The sequence below is a fragment of the Palaemon carinicauda genome, chromosome 4 (assembly GCF_036898095.1).
Source record: "Palaemon carinicauda isolate YSFRI2023 chromosome 4, ASM3689809v2, whole genome shotgun sequence".
Taxonomy (NCBI): domain Eukaryota; kingdom Metazoa; phylum Arthropoda; class Malacostraca; order Decapoda; family Palaemonidae; genus Palaemon; species Palaemon carinicauda.
Genome location: NC_090728.1, coordinates 162,310,024 through 162,335,117, shown reverse-complemented (window position 1 = coordinate 162,335,117; position 25,094 = coordinate 162,310,024). Strand labels below are relative to the sequence as shown.

At 33.8% G+C, this 25,094-nt stretch overlaps 1 protein-coding gene across 6 annotated transcripts in view; it reads right to left on the bottom strand.

Annotated features, from left to right (window-relative positions):
* Positions 1-25,094, bottom strand: part of Gdh (glutamate dehydrogenase, mitochondrial) — a 93,460-nt gene that overhangs the window by 33,565 nt on the left and 34,801 nt on the right. For 4 of the 6 annotated variants that reach the window (XM_068372616.1, XM_068372618.1, XM_068372614.1 and 1 more), the window contains exons 4-5: positions 2,629-2,829; positions 1,202-1,288 (exon numbers count right to left, since the gene is read on the bottom strand). In XM_068372616.1, the coding sequence (XP_068228717.1) occupies positions 1,202-1,288; positions 2,629-2,829 (288 nt within the window). Of the gene's footprint in view, positions 1-1,201; positions 1,289-1,559; positions 1,647-2,628; positions 2,830-25,094 lie in introns of all 6 variants that reach the window. The other 2 variants (XM_068372619.1, XM_068372615.1) reach the window with 1 other exon arrangement.

The following is a 25,094-nucleotide window of genomic DNA, read 5'->3' as shown; positions in this document are numbered from 1 at the left end:
ACTATGGAATAGATCAATGAAGCTTGGTGCCAGGAAAGCACAAGTTAGGCCCTAAAAATTGGCTCTGATAACAAGTACTTTTCATTGATAAAAATACCCTAGGCTTCAAAGTTTAATACTATGCGATAGTTATATTCAGCAATAATAATGGAAGGTCAATTTCTAAATAGTACCATATGCTGTCATTATACTGCAATGTTTATTGAAAATCTTAATCATCGTTGCCATAATCATCAATAACGTGTTTGTCAGGTTTGCTCAAGGATATCCAGAAACAAATATTGGAACAAATACAAATGAGCACAAAATACCCATTTAAATAATTTATGGAAAAATACTGCTGTCTGGAAAGTACCAACATGTGAATATCTTTCTAAGCCAAAAGTTAATAGAAGTATGCCCTGGCTGAAAATCTTTAAAAGCTTGAGAAGTGTTGACACGAGTCATAACCATCAAGTCGAGGGCTTGCACAAACACATGTTTAAACATACTACCTTTGGGTCTACCTATCCTGAACTTCAAGAGAGTTTCCAATTTAGGTGACTAACTTTCCTACATTAACTAAAATGAACTTCATGCATTCCATGCACTACTTTCCGAATACTATACGATCTACCATGGCTTACTCAACTCTAGAAAAATGTGTATCATGTAAAGCCAGGTCTTATAACTGTGCAGTACAATATGGCAATAGTAAAAACTAAAAACTAATATAATTGTACTTGCAACAGCTTAAGAATGAAGATTGAAACTTTTCTAGCTACAGATTTATCAAGTTCCAATGTTTTTTAACCAATTATTCAATGAACATGAAGTAAAACAATACTGTACACCACATAACTGTAAACATGTGATTAAAGTTTTTAATTAATTTCCCATTTTAAAAAAAAATGCATCTCAAACAGATTTTTTTTTCTAGATTTGAAATAGAAGATTTTTTGAAAAACTAATTAAAAATACAGCATGATTTTTATTCTCTTTTTTACCCTTTTCCCGGGTGATTGTTCATTTGATCTTCTTTCATCCATCAACCTTTCAAACATCTATACAACATGAAAAAAAGCTAGAAGCCATCTAAAATAAAAATACCCCACTAAGACCCAAATATATTTTCTCCCTAAAGGCAATCATATCACAGCAATTGGGAAGTGGCCATAAATATATATATCTATCTATATATATTCAATAAATATTCACCTACCAATTGTATTTGCAAATGTATCTGCAATCCAAGACATCTCTCGCTCACTAGTACCCATGTCGGGGGCTGGGACATCTACACCTGGCCCTGCGGATTTCATTACGAAACTCCTTAAAAAGAGGCTCATGCTTTTAAACGTTTTTTTCCAAGAATTTCCCTGGAAAACAGAACCGGTAACGGATCCACACGCAGGCACCAATTTTGTAAAAAGAGGCGTATTGTCGGTGCAGTCGTCTCCTAATCGGATGATTAGCTTCCAAGTCTCCCTCTAACCTAGTTAGTAGCAATAAGAGCCAGAAGAAGGAGGTGCCCAAGCCAAGGGATGCATGTAATAGGGATTAACAGGTCATTGTCTTACCAATAGTCTTGGCGAATGTGTCAGCAATCCATGACATCTCGCGTTCTCCAGTGCCCATATCAGGAGCAGGGACATCCACACCAGGTCCTAATAGCACATACACATACTTCATAAAATAATTATTTCAAAAAACAGTTCAAAAGACATCAAAGATAGGAAGCACACAAATGCCATGCTGGTAAAGTAGGAAGTCAGGAGAGACGTAAACAATGTGGAAAAGAATTATTATAAAGATAAAAGATTCAGGAGAGGGCTGGAAAAAATCAGTAGCTGCTGAAAGTTGATTAGTAGAAAAAACATTCAAGTTATAACAATTAGGGAGAACAAGAATTACATTGATAAACTGCTCTATTCACAAAGTTTAAGTATTTACAAATTACCCGACAGGCATTTATAGGATTAAAATAAAAATTAATTCCTCACCCATACGAGTTACAGTTCAGCAATTTATCAATGTATAAAACATATTGCTTTATATATCTGAAATGTTAAATTCTGAATATTCTTCAAAGTAACAAACGCTACATTTAGAGCTGAAAAAAGCATATTGAATGCAATAGTTATTATCCTTGCCTTTTTTTTCATTTCATTATGAAAAATAAATAAATTTTCAGGAAATGTATTTCAGATTCTAAAACAATTATTTTCATAACGTCTATTTGTATAAAAAAAATCTTTTATATCTTTTTTATTCTGGACTTATACTTTTTTCTTTTATATTGTAAAAAAAACTTATAATCTTAAATAATACTATTTTGGTCGGATTCACAACAAATACAAGATTGTAGCAACTATATTTTGTGTATCAGCTGGTAACTCTAATCCACAGGGTTAAGTGAAGATTTCTTAAAATCAAAATGCTTTTTATCTTGGTGACAAATGGAAAAATGGCAAACTTCACTATATTACTGTAATCACCAAACTAGAAAGTTATCAATAGATGTATACCGAGCTAAAATAATTAACCTTTAAATAATAAGTTTGGCCCAGGATGGCATTTGGCATGTTTCTCGACTGAAAGGCTCAAATATTAAATACGAAAGTCAGGGGTTGGTCTCCAGTAACTCACCAATAAATCCTTTCTTTGCCAATTCTAGGGTGAAACGACGGGTAATTTTCTCGAGTTCATTGATGGAGTACTCTCTGGGGTTAATCTTAAGACCAGCTTTGGCACCACCAAATGGAACGTCGACGCAGGAACATTTGAAAGTCATTAAAGCTGACAAAGCTTTGACTTCATCGGCGCAGACATCCATGGAGTAACGGATACCTGAAGGAAAAATATAAAAATTCTAATAACAAATTTGAAAGAACAACTATATTGAAATTAAAAAACTATTTGAATATGAGAAGCTAGATCAACCCATGTACTATGATTCTATGTCGTTCAGTACATAATGACTATGTACCTACTGGCCTTCAATTTTGCACAATAATGGTTTAAAGGATGAATGGCAGAGGCAAGGGACAGTGACAATACCCCAGAGACTGACCATATATACATATGATCAGCACCCAAGCCCCCTCTCCACCCAAGGTAGGACCTAGGAGGGCCAGGCAATGACTGCTGATGACTCAGCAGATAGACCTACAGGCTCTACCCAAAAAAACCCATCCTTAGCTCACAAGGATTGTGAGGTTGCAGAGACCACAGAAACTAACGAGTTTGAGCGGGATTCTAACCATAACCGGGCGTTCACCAGTCAGGGACATTACCACATCGGCCACCACCTTATATGTACCAATGACCAAACGTGGGCGTGGCACGAACATATTTAAAAATGGAAATTTTCATCACGAAACATTTAAATATCTTCAGATCATAGCGAAAATACGAAAAAAAAATAAATAATCTGGCCAACGTTACACTTCCAAGATTTTGTTTCCCTTTCACTTCAAATGTCTAATGACTGTGCAGCCTTAAGAATCATGGCAATATAGCAAAAAAGGTAAGCATTCTAGTTCTTCCTTTAATAATCATTGTAAATTAAACCATACATTAAGCTTTTATTAATATACATACATACATATATATATACAGTATATATATATATATATATATATATATATATATATATATATATATATATATATATATATATATATATATATATACAGTATATATATATATATACAGTATATATATATATATACAGTATATATATATATATATATATATATATATATATATATATATATATATATATATATATATATATATAAAGGACACACTCCTTCAATTTAAAACATTATATTAAATTCTGATAAAATAAGTTAATAAATGCTACTGCACAATACTGCCCATGTTTCATACTTTTAGTTCTTGCACATATTACATGGAATTTGCATTGCATACAAGTAACATCATTATTATTATCATTATTATTGTTGTTGTTGTTGTCGTTGTTGTTGTTGTTGTTACTTCTGTTATATTCATTATTATTCTATTATTATCAACATTATTACATGGCAGAGATTACTTTCCATCACAAGTTCGACAGAGAGAGAGAGAGAGAGAGAGAGAGAGAGAGAGAGAGAGAGAGAGAGAGAGAGAGAGAGAGAGATTTTCCTTCAGTAACGACAATGTATTACAAGAGTTCATTGTTGCCCTTCCATGTACTATAAAACAAAACCAAAAAATAGAGTCTGGTCATCTTTGCGTCCATTAGTCCCTAACCTGATAATGCAAACCTTATGATACACAGATCACCAAATATGACAGACCAAAATTACGTAACTGTTTTCAAAACACCCATACGCGAGCTATTCAATATGATCACTTAATTTAAAAATCCGGGAGTATAAGTGCATATTTAACTTTTGCAAGTCGGGGTTTGATTTTATATCCTTGATCCTAACATTTTTTCAATTTTTTTTTCCTATACTATTTCAAGAAGATATAAAATGGCTATGTTTATAAAAAAAGAAAAAAAAACTTTGCTACAAAGATAGTGCCAGAGTATGGATAATCAATGACAAACCTTAATAACTTAGATAACATTTGAAAAAAAAAATGAGTTGTGGCAAAAATTAAATTCGTAAATATTGCATTGCCTCATGAAAGCTGAAATCTCATTGTTATATCCCATGAAACGTGTTGCTTGCAACAAACCAACTACGTCAAATCCCCATCCTGCAAAAGTTACATAATAGCGCAACATAAAACCACGAGGCGACAACAGTGTGCGCCATGACCTCGGAGTTTGTTTATTTGTTTGTTTGTGCCAATCAAAAAGAAAAAAAAATGGAGGTCCCTGAAACCACGGCCAGCATTGCATCTACATCAAGGAGCTATTCTATTACAGCAGAACATATTTCGTACAACGCAAATACTCTTAAATTTTATTATAACATCCGAGAAACTTCTCAATTCTCTTTTCTCAGCCGACCCAGAAGTGCCTCTTTCCCGCCACGCTAACAGACACCACCAACCACACCGAGCTAAATTTAACCATTGCTTTATACACCAATGCCTCTTAAAATCTGTTCCATTGTCAATATTTGGAACTTTAATGTTCTGTAATGGTTACTGTAATTGGAACATGTTTAAATGGCGACCCTTCATGATTACTTGCTCGTGCTCCATTGAAAAGGGGGGATAATAAGATACAGTTCTGACAATGATTTATCACGAAGCACACACAGCCCAAACTCAACTTCAACGCCCAGTTCCGTAAAGTAGAGTGCGCCAGCATCACACTATATCTAGCACTTGTTTGGATGGTTTCTCTTAGTGTGTATTATATATATATATATATATATATATATATATATATATATATATATATATATATATATATATATATATATATATATATATATATATATATATATATATATATATGCGTAAAAATCACAGGAAAACGTGATGCTCAGATGCAGAAGAACCACAGGGAAAATGAAAATACAGAATATACACTTGAGTCCTGACTAGTTTCGTGATACTTCCTCAGAGGACTGAGGAAGTATCACGAAACTAGTCAGGACTCAAGTGTATATTCTGTATTTTCATTTTCCCTGTGGTTCTTCTGCATATATATATATATATATATATATATATATATATATATATATATATATATATATATATATATATGTATGTATATATACATATGAGAGAGAGAGAGAGAGAGAGAGAGAGAGAGAGAGAGAGAGAGAGAGAGAGAGAGAGAGAGAGAGAGAGAGAGAAGCCGTTAACGCATGACTGATATTTCAGCGATGTAAATATGAAAATATATTTCACTCATATGAGCATATTTAAATTCTAAAAATCTCTTCATATTGCCTTTATAACACTGCACGTTAGTTAAGAGTGAAAAAATAGAGCTTTTTACATGAAAACCTACAAATATCGGACTAAATAAGAACAAATTTGGTTTCAGCTATGTTTATCACTAAAACACACACACACAACACACACACACACGGATAAAAAGGAAATGAATCAAAATATTATCATGTTTAAAAATAAGATACCAGCTTCAAGCCCTTCTTTTTAAACAACCACTAAATTCTTTAGTAAACTTCCAAAGTATTAAGTAATGTATCCCTGTCTTCCGCTGTCTTGGGTGAGAATTCTCTTGCTTGATGGTTCACTCAGGGACTATTCTATCTTATTTTACTTCCTGTTTTTTTTTTAAGGTTTTAAAGTATATATATGAAAGATTGTTTTAATGTTACTATTCTTAAAATATTTTATTTTAATTCTTTATTACTTCTCTTGTAGTTTATTTCCTTGCTTCCATTCCTCTCTGCTGGGCTATTTTTCCCTGTTCGAGCACTTATAAGGCTTATGGCATCCTGCTTTTCCAACTAGGGCTGTAGCATAGTCAGTAACAACAACAATAATAACTCATAATAATAATAATAATAAAACTTTTACTCATAAATGATAATGGTTAGACCAGAGTTGAAAACCTTCATAAAATAATTTCCTTTTTGAAAAAATATAAGTGAAGAATAGACAGGGGTTGTAAGCCAGGACAAAGGGATAGTGAACAAAATATAACAAGAAATAAAAAGAGCAATTAGATCTCTAACTTACGCCAACCAACATTATCAAAATTTTACTCAAGTCTACGGACCAAACTTTCCAGTTTTCATATAATGACCGTTAATACATTTGCTGTATAACAACATCAATATAAATATCAATAATAACCAGAATTGCGTTCTTGATCCAGATCACCTATAAAATTCAATGGGTTCTTCCCGAGCATAATATCTATCCGTTGTTAAAATTTAGTTAAAATCCGGCAAGAAGTTTTGACGTAATCCTGCTAAAAAAATAAACGAAGGTCATTTTATCACCTTGACAGAGGTAACAAACCAAAACATCAAAGAGGTATCTCCAAAGTGCCTTTAACTTGGCGTTGTCTTCCACCCACTTGCCAGGGTTTAAAGGCCATGCCTCGACTAACAAAACTTGGCTCAGTTACAATGCCCCGATATACGCCTTAGCCATGAAATTCATTGCAATATTTTATGTAGTTTTTGTATATCACATTCGTGAACTGAAAAGGGATAATGGCGACCCACGCCAAACTGGACGAAATCTAAACTTCCTACACACTTTGTTCCACGATCCCTCTCGTAAAATGCAAAAGTTGTGCTAACCGATTAAAAGCGGTTTAACATCCCTTGTAGAATGTCATCAATAAATCAGTTTTCAATGTCTTACTTTATCAAAAGTAATGTAAACTAATATTATTTTCTCAGCATCAAAGTCTACGGATAAGAAAATAAAAGAAACTTTATATATCAAAAGTAAGTTGCAACAGCAAAACTTAATTTCTTTTTAGCACAAGCACAAAACACTTTTAATCTGACAAAAAACAGATGTTATAACAATGTGACAAGCTCTAAACGTTTGTCTGGCAGTGTTTGTACACTTCTTCGATTTCCGGTAAATAAATGAAAACCTATCTTGAATTTATTGCAGCGTATATGCTCTGCCCGATTTGGTTATCAGTAAAGCCAAAGAAAAAAATCAGTCTTTACATAAATTATTCAAGGAAACAATTTCCGTAAAGCCAGATTTACCAGTTTAAAGGCCGCTCATGAATGGCACGATCAAGGGACAGTGACATTGCCCCCATCGAGTAGGACAAAGCCCTAGAGACATCATATATACACATGATCAGCGCCCAAACCCCTTTCTCCTCCCAACCTAGGACAAATGTGAGACAGGCAATGGCTACTGATGTCTCAGAAGATATACTTAAGGGCTCCCTCATACCATCCACCCTTAGCTCACAAGGATGGTGAGGTTGTAGCGACCAAAGGAACTAACGAGATTGAGCAGGACTCGACCCCAGGCTGACGTTCACCATTCAGGTACGTTACCACATCAGACACCACAACCCCAAAGTCAGCCCAACTTAGAGTTTTCACACAATCTATGCGATTATCAACTGGCAAAACACCTACGGAATTTTTCTTATAAATAATGATTTTTACTTTCGAATATTGTTACGTTCCAATTAATTTGTTATGTAATCAGGCACTGATTTATAACAAAATACATTCATAAAATCAATATCATGGCAGAGGACACAACCAACTCCCAATTGTGAAAAAAAAATCAATGAACATGATAAAATAAAATTAAGAAATATAAGATCCATTATAGTTTTGACAACTGTAAGATATCCTGGAATCTCTTCAATACGCAAACCGGGACAACCTTAGAAACTTCAAAGTTTTGTCATTGGAGCCCATTTAGCTAAATAGACTCCCAGTTTAAACATTTAAAACAGATAAATGTTCAATAATGATATACAGTAGTCCTAGTTTCAAAAGTCTTAGTAATTGTTAAAAACGTAACTAAATAGCAATAACTCGAAAGCATGTTACTGTCGATTCCATTTGACATAAAAAGACTAAGTTGAATTTTCAATCATGGATATAAAGCTAAAAACTTGATAGTTTGAAGGAAAATAAACCTCAAAAGAAGTTTGAAGGAAAATAAACCTCAAAAGAAGTTTGAAGGAAAATAAACCTTAAAAAAATAGACAAATAACATAACTCGTGCGGGGAACTGTAGAGCTTCCTAGTCTGGGATTAGCCATTGCGTCACTGGATTACGTCACCACTCCCAGGAGTAGCTAACTTGAATCGTAGTTATCAATTCAAGCAAATAAATAGAGAAATACTGTAGACTAACCTCTATTATCTCTCCTTATTATCATTATTATTGATTATTATTATTAGCTAAGCTACAACCTTAGTTGGAAAAGCAAGATGCTATAAGCCGTCCAATCAAAACGGAAGAAAAGAAAAAGGTAGAAACAGATTTGTGGCAGGTGGGAGGAACCTTGTTATGGTTGCAGATAACAACGAGTACTTCCCTAAGGGGCCACGAGGCGGAGGAGAGGAAAGGATTCTGCTTTTAGCCAACCTCCTAGCCACCTACACCCGCAATGCAATCAAGGATACCCCGCCCAGCTGCTGCTGCTGCAGTTCCTAACAGACTTAGACCGATAACTGCAATATGTCCACCTTCAAACCCACTAGTTTTCTTTGAACAAGTTTCGGTAAATCAACTGCTTACGTAACTGGTAAGAGGCGTAACAGGGCTTTATAAATGCTAATAAATTCAAATCTTATTAATATCTATCAATTTCTTGTCCTAACGACCTTGTGAACTGGGACACTTGAAGCCACGAGTTGCCGCTGCGCTTAATTTTACATCTGCGCGAACCTAAAGCGGTGTAGCACGCAAGAAATAATTATAACTAATTATCCCAAATATGTAAGGTAAAATACGTTTCATGACATATTTCAGATAATGTTCCCTAATCGTTCTTTTATTTTCATTGCTAAATGCGGATACAGAAATACAGATATTTTGTGCAGTCGGCATCAATTCCAAGAGCAGTCATATTTTCCTATCTATTCAACAAGTGGTTGGATACGGACTATTTTTGGCACCATAGCCCGTTCAAGGACAAGACGCGGAGAGAGAGAGAGAGAGAGAGAGAGAGAGAGAGAGAGAGAGAGAGAGAGAGAGAGAGAGAGAGAGAGAGAGAGAAATAATTACCATCACGCCGAGCTAACATTCTAAAAAAAACTTGCTCATACAAGGCATGAGAGAGAGAGAGAGAGAGAGAGAGAGAGAGAGAGAGAGAGAGAGAGAGAGAGAATAATACGTCAGTATTTACCAATGTTCATGATTTAAACTTAAAAGAATATATTCAATGGGAAATAAGGGGAAATGTCTATTACTAACACGATACCAATATGCTTAAACATCACGATGTAAGCAAGCACCAATATGCAACCTTAATTCTATGCTGTTCATCCAAATTACAAATTGAAATGGACACATTGGCTGTGGTTTTAAAATATATGTAAAGATACTTTAAAAAATGCATTAAAAACGGCAAATGCCTGGCAACATTTCAAATTTTTATCGTTTTAAAAACTATAGACGTAAAGGAGTGATATTACGGTCACCAACACGTAAACCATAAAGTATGGTAAAATTACAGTCGCCTGTATTTTGCTGAAATACGGCAGAACACCATTTTTTAAGGAGAATTTCCGATTAAAATTACGGTAATTTTTAAGTGTACTCAAATAAGCAATGGATAAACCAATTATAGTGATATTTATACTAATCTGTCATATATTTTCTTTGGTATAATATACATTCCAATATTTAGAAATAATTCTTTCTTCCTCATTGGAAAATACACACACACATGAATATCTTATCACTCGACCAACTTAGTACGTGGCATCCATATAATCAAGATTTATAGAATATATCTCTATAGACCTTGGTAATCAATGACTAAGCAAAAACGTGAGCACAGAGACAAAAAATAGTCTGAAAAGTTTCTCTTTAGAACAGAAAAGCCACTAAACACCAAAACAACTTGGCAGCTATTTGAGAGTAGAATAATTTCCTTTGAATACAAAAGTAATCATTTTTTTATCAGCACGTCGATGTAGAACATTGTGAAGACAATTTCGATCAGAATTTGACAAACAATCAATTTTCAAGTAATTAATTAGCACAGGAGATGTTATATTAATCATGTTAATTATTCCATTGTTGATTGTTTTACGTTAACAACACTTTTGGTAATGATATGTATGTTCATGCTTATGTTTCTACTGTCAATTATTAGGCCATTGTTAAGTCATTTTTAACGAATCGGGTACACAAGTAATCTTATATGCTATTAAAATTCTCCTACCAGTACCCAAAGGGTACAAATTGTCTTCTTTAGGCTCAAAGCACGTAGTACGTATGTCAATTCTCACAGAATTCGAATGTGGATTCCGTTCTAATACGAGACATCTCAAGAAGAAAAGAGTTCCAAAGTCGCACACTTGATTAACATCACTGCCGTTATAATACACAGTATAATCCGGTATCGTTTGCGTGGATAAAGTTCTGTCTTCATTCAAATTGGTGGTTGGAAAGTCTTATTAGTTCTAAATAACTTGGTAGCAGTTAACAGATATTGAAAGAGAACCTTAATGCCAAGAAATTACCATTTTGAAGTCTATAACACACCGGGAAAGAAAATTGCTATAGCTCAATGGCGTTATCTTGAAGGGAAGATAACATTAAGAGGTAAGGGGACTGTCAAACTGACCTCATTTAATATTATATTCTCACAATGAGGAATATTAACCATTTAAAACTTAATAAAACTTTAAATGTTATCAAATTAATGTTTTTACTTGGAGAGGAAAATAAAAAATGTTCATAAAAACAAGTGAAATCTCTCTACAACTATATTTAATGGAAAAAACTTTATAGAACATTAATTCACATTAGAAAGGGTAAAAGACGTAGTACAACATAGAAAAGACTTGTAGATAAGTTATCTCTGGAGATATGTACGAAGTACTTCACAACAGCCATGAAATTCGGAGAATCTCTGTCTGTCTGTCTGTCTGTCTGTCTGTCTGTCTGTCTGTGTCTGTCTGTCATATATATATATATATATATATATATATATATATATATATATATATATATATATATATATATATATATATAATATATATACACATATATATATACACATATATACATATATACATACACATATATATACATACACATATATATACATAATATCTATATATATATACATATATATAAATATAAATACATATATATAATATATACGTATATATATATATATATATATATATATATATATATATATATATATATATTTTCGACTAAAGTATAGAGTCAAATTTCAAGGCAAGCATTTTAATACATGGTAGTTTAATCTACTGCAATTTATAATTCATCACAGTGTTTATAATAGTGCTCAGTAACACACTAGTGTACACAACTTTCCTTACATTAAAAAGAGTTGACCTGATAAACTGCCAAGGAGACTACTATCTACACAAACCTTATCAAAGAATGATACCTATAACCTTTAAGAGATGCAGAGGCGCCAACGTGCCACCATGGTGCCAAGCCAAGTCATAATAGACATCTCCTTGCTAGTGCCAAATAGAATGCATGTCAAAATGAGATTGCAATTGTCAGTACAGGCTTTTTTGAAGTGCTGAGTAAAAGAATTTCATCATACCTATCTTATTAATTAATGAAAATATACTATAGTTAATGGCCTTACATTCCAGTATAGCGCAATTAATGAAATTTACTTAATTGGAATCCATAATATATGCGTCGCTAGAAATCTTTCCCACCCTTGGCCCCACATTATGGGGTCGGTTGCCTGTTGCACACTCTCCAATGCCTTCTATCAAAGCCATCCTCTTCCAAAAAAACTTTTTTTCTCCATATTATCCTTCACCTTGTCTCGCCGTCTAATTATCTGTCTTCTCTTTTATCTTCTCCACATAAGTTCCTCCCAACCCCTTCTCACCATCCGTCCTCCTCAACACATGCGTCGCTGGAAATGCAATATAACCTTTCCTACATCATTCTTACCCTTCTTATATAATGTTTACTCCTTTCTTACACAATTTTTACTCATTTCCTACATAACTTTTCATGTCTAAATTTTGTGGCCACTAAATAAGCTTCGTCAAGTCCAGACTAATCATTGGTTAATCTCAATTTCCTAACGGAATTGAACTAGACAAAATGCATATCATCAATGATCCTTTGCACAGTATTGTGGTCTTATTCCTTGAAGCAATATCTGATAACATTTATTCCAAGATTTTCAGAATTCTAAAGCAAATTTTTAACAGTAGACTATAGTACTTGAACCTCAATTGAACTACACCAAGGTTAAATCTTTTTATTACATATATAACTTATTCTCTTAATAGAAATAAACAATACTCAACTTTTTCCAGATTTAGAAATTTTGCATCCATTTTCCAAAAGAAAGTCTAACTGCTTTCTTCATAACTAAACCTTTACACACATTTCCTCGTTCTACTTTTTCCTCCTTCAATAAAACCTTGGCCTACATAAGTATGTGCCGGTGGCTTATCTCTATATCATCATCTTATCTATACGCTATAAACCTCACTCAAAGATAAGCTATCTCTATATAGAACAGGTGATTCATATCACATAATCATTTCAAGAATATTCAAGTGATGAAGTCTTCATTATTAAAAAAAAATAATATAGTTATAAAATATTCATTCGCTAATTCCTCAAGTCAATTATACTAGGCAAATATAAAGTTTGGACTCGTTACCTTTCATATGTAATATATATATATATATATATATATATATATATATATATATATATATATATATATATATGTATATATATATATATATATATGTATATATATATATATATATATATATATATATATATATATATATATATATACATATATATATATGTGTATACATATATATATATATATATATATATATATATATATATATATATATATATATTATATATATATATAAAGCTAATACTTAAGGAGCCATAGCACGTTCAGTAAATGCGTGCTACCCTCTATTAAGATAAATTTGCATTTGACTCGACTGTAATCTCTCTCTCTCTCTCTCTCTCTCTCTCTCTCTCTCTCTCTCTCTCTCTCTCTCTCGCTCTCTCTCCTTCAAAGTAAAAAGTTCAAGAAGTATTGTTCGGCTGTAAACCAACCACAACGACTTTCAAATGTTCTTCAACCCAATAAGTGTACATTGCAATGTGACAACACTAGCCTGGTATTCTTAAACTTCAGAATTCTCCCTCAAAATAGATTTAACCTTTTGAGATAAACTATCTCGTCTTTCCCAAGGATGAAAGATAAAGAAGGAGTGTTGATTGTGTAACAAGCCCTACTCTCAAAATTCTAAAAAATATATATATATATATATATATATATAATATATATATATATATATATATATATATATATATATATTTGTACCGAATAAACCTTTTAAACCAACAAGCCCTACTCGCAATATTCCGAAGAAATTGTAAAGAGAATAAACAATTTTAACCAATTTGATCTTTAATTTTCCGGGATACCAGCTAAATCTGTACACAGTTTCCTAAAGGAACTACAGTAAATTGAACTTTTGCCTCAATTCTCTTCTACTTCTATTAACGTGTGTGTGTGTTTTTTGTATATCTCACCCTTCCACCTATTCTATCCAAGTCTACATACATGCAATGGTCACGTAGCTACGCAAAATAAGGTACACACACATACAGCAAACACATAAGCAACGAGTGCGTACGTAATGACATTCACTTTCTGTTGAACAGGCTGACATAAGTCTCTCTTCATAGTTTATATATGAAAAAAACTGTTTTAATGTTGTTGCTTTTCTTAAGATGTGTTTTGTTAGTTCATTTCATCTCATAAAGTTTGGTTATTTCCATTCCACACTATTGGACCCCTTTCGTTTAAAGCAGCCTGATTTTCAAACTAGGGTTGTACCTTAGCTTGCACTAATAGTATGTAATGTAAAAAGTCTTTCATAAGCATTTCTATAGACATCATATATTAATTTTACCTTTTTAGGTAATACATACATACACATACCAAGGCACTTCCCCCAATTTTGGGGGGTAGCCGATATCAACAAAGAAACAAAAACAAAAAGGGGACCTCTACTCTCTACGTTCCTCCCAGCCTAACAAGGGACTCAACCGAGTTCATAATTAGCATAATTTGAATAATAATACCAGTGAAAACAACAACAACAATAATAATAATAATAATAATAATAAATAAAAAAAGACTGGGCAAGTGCACAAAAACCTCTCGACGGAATAAAATAACCCTCTTTCTCACGTGAGTTGGCACAAACGCCAAGTCTCTCTCTCTCTCTCTCTCTCTCTCTTCTCTCTCTCTCCTCTCTCTCTCCTATATAAAGTCCAGGGCACATGTGTTTAACACAGCTAAGCTGTTTTCCCCAAGTAAGTTCATTCCTTGAACTGTTGAATAGTTAGAACCTTATTTTATATAGGTAATGGAAATACAAAATAAATACAGCAGCTTCTACAAACAAGAACTAGAGGGACACTCAGAGTGCAGACCTCCGCCAAGGCAGCTTTACTTCTAGGCATTTTGCTAGACCTTAATCTTAACCTTTGACCTAGGACTTTCAAAATTGAATCACTTCAACGTCTCAACGTAACAATTAATTCCTTAAGTTTCAATAATCTGAGTAAAATTGTGGCCAGGAAGTTGTTCACCACAAACAAATGGACAAACAGGGGCGAAAACATAACCACCTCCCTACTCCGTTGGCGGAGGTAATAAATTTAGAAGGTAATTAAACGCCAATTCTTTAAAAGCAAAGATGAACGAAGCCCTTGAATTAAGCTAAGAATACTTGGAAAGAAGTAAGAAGTTGCGATTCAGTTGGTACTTGCAACCGGAGAGACATGCGTAAGCCATTACAACAGCAATGCTATATGATGTACATGACCAGAGTTTAGAAACCTTGCAAGGCCAGTTGTACTAAAGAGGTTACTGTCTTTCCCGGTTGAACTTTTCGGACTACGCCAGTTTTCTTCTTACATTATTCGTGTTTCAAGTCTGATAAACCTCTATTGTATGGTTATGTATTAGTTTTCCAAGATTATATTTTTTTTCTTGCTGTAGTAGTTTATAAAACAATCTCTGTAGTATAAAGTAATAAGGCCATCTATCATTCATCTCATTCAAATGCAGTTGTTAACTACAACATTAATAAAAAGGAATAAATAGTTAATACAACATATCTAAGAATTTCTATCTTAAAGAAAATGAATGTTGCAAAAAGGTAAAGGTAAACAGGCTCTAAAATGATTATAAAAACGTATTAACCTTTTAAGGCAGGTTACTGTTATTTCCAATACTTTACAATTACAAACGAAAAACCAGAACTAAAAGTAGGCTTTTTCTCAATGTCTGTAATAAACTCAAGTACACATTTCTTCAGTGTCATTAATAAGCTTAAGCAGATATTTTCTCCACATAGATGATAAACAAAAATATATTTATTCATTATCAATAATAAGCTTAAGGAAGATAATTCCACAATCTGATCACAGCTGGAATAAAACTTCTAGAATACTGGGCAGTGTTAAGCCTTATGATGGAGAAGGCGTAACTGTTAGAATTAACTGCATACCTAGTAATACATGCAGGATGGTATGGTCAGAACTATGAAACATCTTATGCAACATGCATAAATTACTAACTGAACGATGGTGCCAGAGATTAATATCCGGATCAGGAATGAGAAATTTAACAGACCTCAAGTTCTTGTCCAAGAAATCAAGATGAGCGTCAAAGATGAAGACCAGATAGGATAATAATACTCGAAATAAGGTCGAATGAAAGAATTAAAACAAATCTTCAAAATAGATTGATCACCAAAAAATCTTAGATAATCAATAAAGCACTTTGTGTGCAAATGAAGAAGAAACAGACGGATTATGTTTCTTAAAAGTAAATTTATTATAAAAAAACCACCCCTAAAATTTTAAAAGTGTCTTACTAAGTTAAAGAAACATTATCAATGCCGATACCTGGACGCTGGCTGAGGAGCCAGTGTCCTTGACCTACATATAATCATAAGCTCGAAAAGTAGATATCTCAATATCGATAAAATAACTCTAAAAGTGGACATTTTCTCAGTGTCGATAAGACATTGAGAAAATGTCTGCTTCTTGAGTTCATAGATATTTTTACTCGATATCGATAAGAAGCTACTGAAGATTAGTATTAGTAATCTATATGAATGAAATGATAATTTTGATGAAATAAAAAAAGTACGTAGTATCTAAGATCAACATAATGGGGTTATCATTGACAAAGAAGTGAAGCATTAGGTTCATAAAAAAAAATAAAAAACACGTCTATTAAAAAATTATGGAGAGAGAGAGAGAGAGAGAGAGAGATGAGAGAGAGAGAGAGAGAGGAGAGAGAGAGAGAGAGGAGAGAGAGGAGAGAGAGAGAGAGAGAGAGAGAGAGAGAGAAATTATCTCTGGAAGAGAAATTCCTCTCTTTTAAACCTTCTACAACGTACATCAGTTCAATATGAGCCAATAATAACAATAATAATAATAATAATAATAATAATAATAATAGGAAAAAGAGCTTTCATCTTAAAGACCTGTGGCTCTTAAAAGTAAAAACTTGCTACACGAGTAGCAATTGCTTTATTCCCAATGTCAGTACAGCTTCAATTCGTGGGAAATTCACGAGCGCGGGTGTGACTACTACATGCCATAGTAGTAGTAGTAGTAGTAGTAGTAGTAGTAGTAGTAGTAGTAGTAGTAGTAGTAGTAGTAGTAGTAGTAGTAACTATTAAAAGAAAGGTTAAAACTTTAATTTTAAGCACCAGTCAAATATAAGGGAATTACCATCCTACCCTCGTCAAGCGCACTCCGGAGATGACGTAATTTGCATAAAAGAATAAGCGTGACTTTATAATACTATTAGACAGTTATAAAACCAAGAATTATGGATCCCACTATTTGATGTGTACTTATGAGAATAAGCTAATACAAATTATCAAGTCTTTATTGAAAGGTCTCAAAAACTGCTCACCAACAATCATTCAAAACAGGTATGCTGGTGTTCATATTATTAGAACAGCAAAAGTATTACAAACTAGAAACGCACTCTGAAAGTGCAGACCTCCGCCACGGCAGCTTATTTCTTGAAACCAGATTGTCTTTCTCAGAATCAATTTAGACCGTAGGCGTAATTGAAGACTGACAATCATGTGCGAATTGGGGGTTAAGGTTAGGGTTAATTCGGTCGACCTTTTTCTCGACCTTAACCTTGACCTTAGACTTTCAAAATTAATAGCTTCCACGTCTCAACACAACAATTAATCCCTGAAAGTTTCACTGCTGTGTGTGTAAAATTGTGGCCAGGAAGCTGTTCACAAACAGACAAATAGGGGGTGAAAACATAACCTCCTCCCAACTTCATTGGCGGGGGTAATACAACTACATTTTCATCTCAATAGAAGCAATGGGCTCACAGTCTAAAGTTGTAAAATATGAGCACCAAAGCCTATTATAAAATATTTACCAAGCCATGGTTGCACGATTGCTCAGTTGCAGGGCAATGCATATCCGTCCAAACGTTAGATCTGAATAAAGGTGAAAAGACCATAGAATGGGCTGAAATGTTACCAGGAGGAAGCGAAAACCCCGGAGCTGCTGTTTAAACAGACGAGGGTCGATATTTTAAGTCTTTTACATCCCATTTCTCTCCCACTAAAAAGAAAGGGGAGAGGTTGAAAACTGTTTGGGAAGAAAGTCTCTTCCTCAAGAATCCTCACATTATCATCATCATCATCATCATCATTATTATTACCATTATCAGTATTATCACCATCATTATCATTATTACTATTATTATCATTATCATTACTATTGATTATTACCATCATTATTATTACCCAAGCTACAACCCCAGTTGGAAAAGCAGGTTGCTATAAGCACAAGGGCTTTCAACAGGGAAAAATAACTCGATGAGGAAAAGAAATAAGGAAATAAACTACAAAAGTAGTAATGAACAATTAAAATAAGATATCTTAAAAACACTAAACATTAAAATAAATCTTTCATAATATAAACTAAAAAATTTCAAACAAACCAGAGGAAGGAAAATAATATAGAAGGAAGGGAAACTATTGCCATCTATAAAACTAATGAAAATCTATGTCAATAATAAGAATCCACTCCATTGTCACATGACAAAGTGTTTGCCTCATTTTATGACAAAAAAAAAAAAAATTTTCCTTAAAGGTTTTGGAGTACGAGGTTAAAAATGTAATTCCAAACTTGAATTGCCGACACGGGGGAAACCAATTTCTCTCTCTCTCTCTCTCTCTCTCTCTCTCTCTCTCTCTCTCTCTCTCTCTCTCTCTCTCTCTCTCTCTCTCTCTTCTCTCTCTCTCTCTACACTTAAAATTACGTTTTTCAAAAGCCTCTTATGCTGCTCACCACGGTCTATGCATATAACATAAAATACGGACCATGGATACCAAGATACATGGCTGTGCAAAGGATGTCATAAATTGCGGCTATGTAAGTATTCTATCTGTTGGTAATAAAAATAAAAAATCGAGATTTGATAAATGAAATATTTCGTTCAAGATGAAACTGAAGTTTTTTGTTCTCTAAGAGCTTCCATGTGGATTTGACAATGAACATTAAGCAATGTGATATGCAAAATACGAAATTACATAAGAATGTAAGCGATAAACTGATCTTGCGGATCCTGTAATAAGTAAGGTTCCCTAGGACCAGGAAAATAAGCAAGTAATATACCTAGACCGCGCTGCTCACGGCATTCAATCAAGCATGTAACCAAGCTTTTCAACTGGTCGATGAAGAAAGGTGAAGAGCAAAGGCAGAATTGAGGTCAAAGCGTTTCCAACCTTTGGGAATCTCTCTGAATCAAATATTTTTGGTGTATTTCATGTGCTAGAGCATCCATCATCTCAAATATTTAACTACGCAATGCCTAGCGGTTATCTATGAATGTGAATACATTTCTCCAATCATAAATACTATACAAATTTTAAATTTGCAGGTTTTATGAAGGAAAAATAAAAATTCAAGTTCTACACGTATGAGTCTCAAATCAGGCAAGGTTAATACAAATGATACTATGCTCGACCACAGTCCATACAAACACTGCATGTTTACTATACGATTGATTGTCAGGCGCCCTCAAATGGCTGTCCAAACTACTGTAAGCAGGCCTACGTGTTCTACAGAAAGGGAAGACCCGAGCAGCTGTGAAGGAGGAGGTGTATTGATTTCTCTCTCTCTCTCTCTCTCTCTCTCTCTCTCTCTCTCTCTCTCTCTCTCTCTCTCTCTCTCTCCTCTCTCTCTCTCCACCCAAGCCTTACTACTTATATTCAAACCACGCCCACCCACAGCAATGCTGCTAACATCCAAGTCAAATATTTGTTAATAAAACAACAGAATGCACGACTTTCTAAATGCAAATCGTAAGTACTGGCTAAACAGGTAACAGCGTGAACAAAGTTTGATTATAAATTCCTGAGAGAGAGAGAGAGAGAGAGAGAGAGAGAGAGAGAGAGAGAGAGAGAGAGAGAGAGAGAGAGAGAGAGAGAGAGAGAGAGAGATTGACATTAACCTCTTTCACCAATAAAATGAATGAGCAGTACTGACATACATAAGTTGGTTAGAAACGGCTGTAGCCAACCAACATGAAAAACTTATTCTATGTTTATTTCCTATACCAGTTCTTATTTCTCCGCTAAATCCTATTCATAGACGTTTAATGCCTTCATTCACAAGATGGATTTCTAGTTAAAATCAGGAATCCTTAAAACTGAAAAAAAAAACTAATAAATGATGCATTAACGTTGGTAAAATTACAAGTTCCAATTTCAAGTCACTCAATAAGAGTAACAATATCTCCTTTCTCTGCTCTTTAAAACATCCAAATTTGATGTTTCTAGCATCCAGGATGAAACTTGAACGGCCCTTGATTCCCGTGGGAGCCTTGCTTTTGTCCACAAAGATACCTGTGCTATGCAAGTTCTTTTTTAGCGATAAGATGAATATCTTTTCCTCAGTTTATAATCATCATCATCATTTCCTCCTACGCCTACTGTATTGACACAAAGGGCATAGGTTAGATTTCACCAGTCGTCTCTATCTTGAGCTTTAAAAATCAATACTATTCCATTCATCACCTACTTCACGCTTCATAGTCTTCAGTCCTGTAGGCATGGGTCTTCCAACTCTTCTAGTGCCTTGTAGAGTCCGGTTGAAAGTTTGGTGAACTAATCTCTCTTGGGGAGTGCGAAGAGCATGCCAAAACCATCTCCATCTACTCACCATGATCTCGTCCACATATGGCACTCGGGTAATCTCTCTTATAGTTTCATTTATAATGTTGGCAGCTGATTAAAATATAAGAACGTTTTAAGTCTATCCCAGTAAAGTATCCAAAATGGAAAAGTAAAGAATTACCAAAAATAAAAACTCATATCCAGCCGAGGACATTATATCAAATATACCTTATCAGAAAGGTCCCCGTCATATGTATAGTACATACCCTTTTGAAATAATCAAAATAAGGTGTGTTAGGGTATCAGACACGCTTTGAAAATGTTAATGAAAAATATTTGATTATATTACAGACTTACCTAAAAAGACTGATTTTTGCCTTGTGAGCAGTATTTGTAATAAATCAATTTGCATTGTCACTTACTTAAAATTTCCCCAACTCAAAATTTAATTATTATACCAACTTCGTCACTAGAGAAAACCTTACTTAGTGAGCAGCAGTTGTAATAAATCCATTTGCATTGTCAGCTATTTCAAATTAACCCAACTCAAGATTTAATTATTATACCAACTTCCTCACTAGAAAAAACCAAACTTAGTGAACAGTAGTTGTAATGAATCAATTTGCATTGTCAGCAATTCCAAAATTTCTCCCACATAGGATTTGAATAATCTACCTTCCTCAATAAACAAACAGACTGTCTTTCACCTAGTGAGCAGTATTTGTAATAAATCAATTTGCATTGTCAGCAAATTCAAAATGCCCCCCCCCCCCCCCCCACATAAGATTTGATTATTCTACCCTCCTCAAACAAACGCTGTCTTTCACCTAGTGAGCAGTATTTGTAATACCCTGTAAATCAATTTGCATTATCATTCATTTCAAATTTCCCACCATACAATCGCTACGCAACAACCACCCAACCCCAAAAATATGTTCCCTATTTCGAAATGAACCAAGATGCAGACAGAGGCCTTGCTGAAATCAATGACTCGCCGGTTGAAAACAGCTGACTCTCAGGTACGCTTTCCCTCACTGCGGCAACTCTAGACAGTTTAACTCTGTATTGGGGCCCACCGGCATTCAAACAAAAATGTCAAGCAACAATCGATACACAATTTTAGTAAGGATTAAATTGTTAGTTCAAAGATAGTGATGTAACATTCATGCGGTACAGCAGTTGATGTTAAATGTGAATCTCCCTTATACAATGAAGACCACGTGTCTGGAGATTAATAATATATATATATATATATATATATATATATATATATTATATATATATATATATATATATATATATATTTACACACATACAACTACACACACACACACACACACATATATATATATATATATATTATATATATATATATATATATATATATATGTATGTATATATATATATATACATATATGTGTATATATATATATATACATATATATGTGTATATATATATATGTATATATATATATATTATATATATATATATAAATCCTTTCGGTCAAGCTCAACTCTCCCCATCTCGTGGGAATGGAGAGAGGGAATAGTCAGACCCTGGTGAGAGGGGGTGCATATCTAAATATTTAGCAGTCAATATCGACGGGTCACGTACACTAGTTACTGATATTGATTAAATTAATAAATTTACTTATGACGACACTCTTTGAAGTTTTCAAAAAGAACAGCTCATTATTTGTAACCATTCTACAAGACAATAATTGAAATTGGACGAATAATTCTGGCACAAAATGAAAAGCAACGACAAATATCTTACAAGAGAAGGCAGTTCCCTTTAAAAAGTCAAAGTTCACCACGACCTGCAAATGTGACATAGCCGGGAAGAGTGCATTCACTTTTCTTTCATGTATATGAACAAAGGACACTGTATAACGGTACGTAACCTAGTATTCTTGCCGTACTATTAACTAAAAGGCATAGTGTTCAAGTGTCCAATTATCATATCATTCTTGTTATGCTTTTGTTGTTCCTGTTCTTTTTTAGATTCATTGTTACAGTAATAATAATAATAATAATAATAATAATAATAAGTTATTATTATTATTATTATTATTACTACTACTATTTCCATCCCATCAGAAGACCCATCATCCCCAGATACATTTTCTTAGCGAGCGCTTCATTAAGAGAGATCAAAGGGTAATATTAAAAGTGAAAGAAATCAAGAAAAAAAATCGGCAAAAATGGTTCAACAGAAAATGTGTTTGAACTGGAATATAGGTTGTGTACAGAAATAGTAACAAATATCTACTGCATAACATTCGACCCAAGGCTGACATTCTAAAAAGGGAACTTAATTAAATTCAACTAGTTTTTTTTTTCTTTATCAGTAATTATTTTTTTTACTTTACTTACTCAAGTGCTTATTGTGCGAGTATGTTTGTTTAGGAAGGAAATTGGTAGAATAATGAAAGTTTTCCATTACCATTTTCAAAACGTGTCTGATACCTTAACACCATTTTGATTTCAAAAACGAAATGTACTTATTATATGATGGGGACTTATTTGATAAGTTATTTTTTATGTATTGTCAAAGATCTCCTCGCCTGGAGATAAGTTTTTATCTTTACTAATTCTTTACTTTTCCATGCTCAGTACTGCACTGGAATGGACTTACTGTAGGCCTTGAACAAAAAATGAGGGCTTAATACACCCACATAGAGATCACAATCTAATTTTTTTTTTTTTTATACTGCACTCAGATAAAATTTGAATACTAAATTTGGCACGATGTAAGTAACTAGACACCTTATTAAAAAATTGTATTCCCATAGAAAAAATTGTAGTGTCACATCTCAGCACTAAACTAGTGTATGACTTTACCTTTGAAATTATTTTCTATCCAAAATCTAAGTTCCAACCAACAGGAGGGCATGCAGCACTGCCTTCTGAATTTCGTGAATTTGTCATCACAACAGTCCTTTTAAAGGTTAAATGTGCCAGACTGGCGAGGTTAAAGCTGCCCTACTCGAAAGTAGCAGCTGAGAAGGAAGCACAGTGAATGGATGCCGCCTCTCCTGGTTATAGAAACATATGGCACACAATGGTGTAATCAACACACTGGGCAATTAAAAGTTTTCATCGGGGATTTATAATATTTTTTCACGATTAGTCAAATCAACATGATCCAAGCTACAATGAGTCCACAGCTTGAATCAATCGTAAGGTTTGTGGTATATTTAAACTGACAGAATCCGAGTGACAATGAGTAAAAAATTAACTTAAAAAACCCAAGTCATGAATTAAAAAAAATGTTTGCAGAGGATCTATGGACTGATTTTATTATCATATGAAATATTTGAACGAAAAAGTCGTTACATTTTTTTAGGTAAACATATAACATTATGGCCCCTGAAATAAGACCGTTTTCCTAATGCAGTCATGATTAATCTCACTGAAAGAGGGGCATATAAAAAGTCAAATCATTACTAGTTAAACTACAGCCCCAGTTGAAAAAACCAGGATGCTACACGCCCAAAGGGTCCAACAGGAAAAATATTCCAGTAAGGAAAGGAAATAAGGAAAGTGAATAGTGTGCCTCTGTATACTCTCAAGCAAGAGAGCTCTAACCCAAGACAGTAGAAGACCAGGGTATAGATGATATGGTACTACCCAAGACTAGAGAACAATGGTTTGATTTTGTGGTGTCCTTTTCCTGGAAGAGCTGCTTAACATAGCTAATGTCTCTTTTAACCGTTACCAAGTGGTAAGTAGCCGCTGAACAATTTCGACGCAGTAGTCAATCCCATGAGTGATGAATTTATTTTTTGTCACCTGTGTTTTGAGGTGTACTGTATGGAGAGAAAAAAAAAAGCCAGACTATTCGGTGTATGTTTAGGCAAAGATAAAATGAGCATTAACCGGTGGCTGGTGCCTTGGCCAACCTACTATCTACTTTGGAAACCATTTCCTCCTGAGCTGAAAAATGTAAGGCTACTTAAGCCTAGTGTAGAAATATTAAGAGATAAATAAGCCTGAATCAAATATACAATTTACTGTTTGCGAGACTTATTGGAGGATGTAATGAAAGGGACAAAATCATATCATGAGCCACGTAGATTCTAAATAGTTAATCTAAATACTTTGTCCTACATCTGCTTTCTCAAACTTGCAATAAAGAGGAAACATCTCTAATCTCTCGAGTCTGGAAACAGTCACGCAAACCTTTCAGAGGCAGCTCTGACAGGGAACAAAAGAAAAAAAGGAAAAAAAAGGTAAACCAAAGAAATCAATAATAGACCAAAGGAATGACCCACATTGCACGACATCGCACGAAAGGCTCCA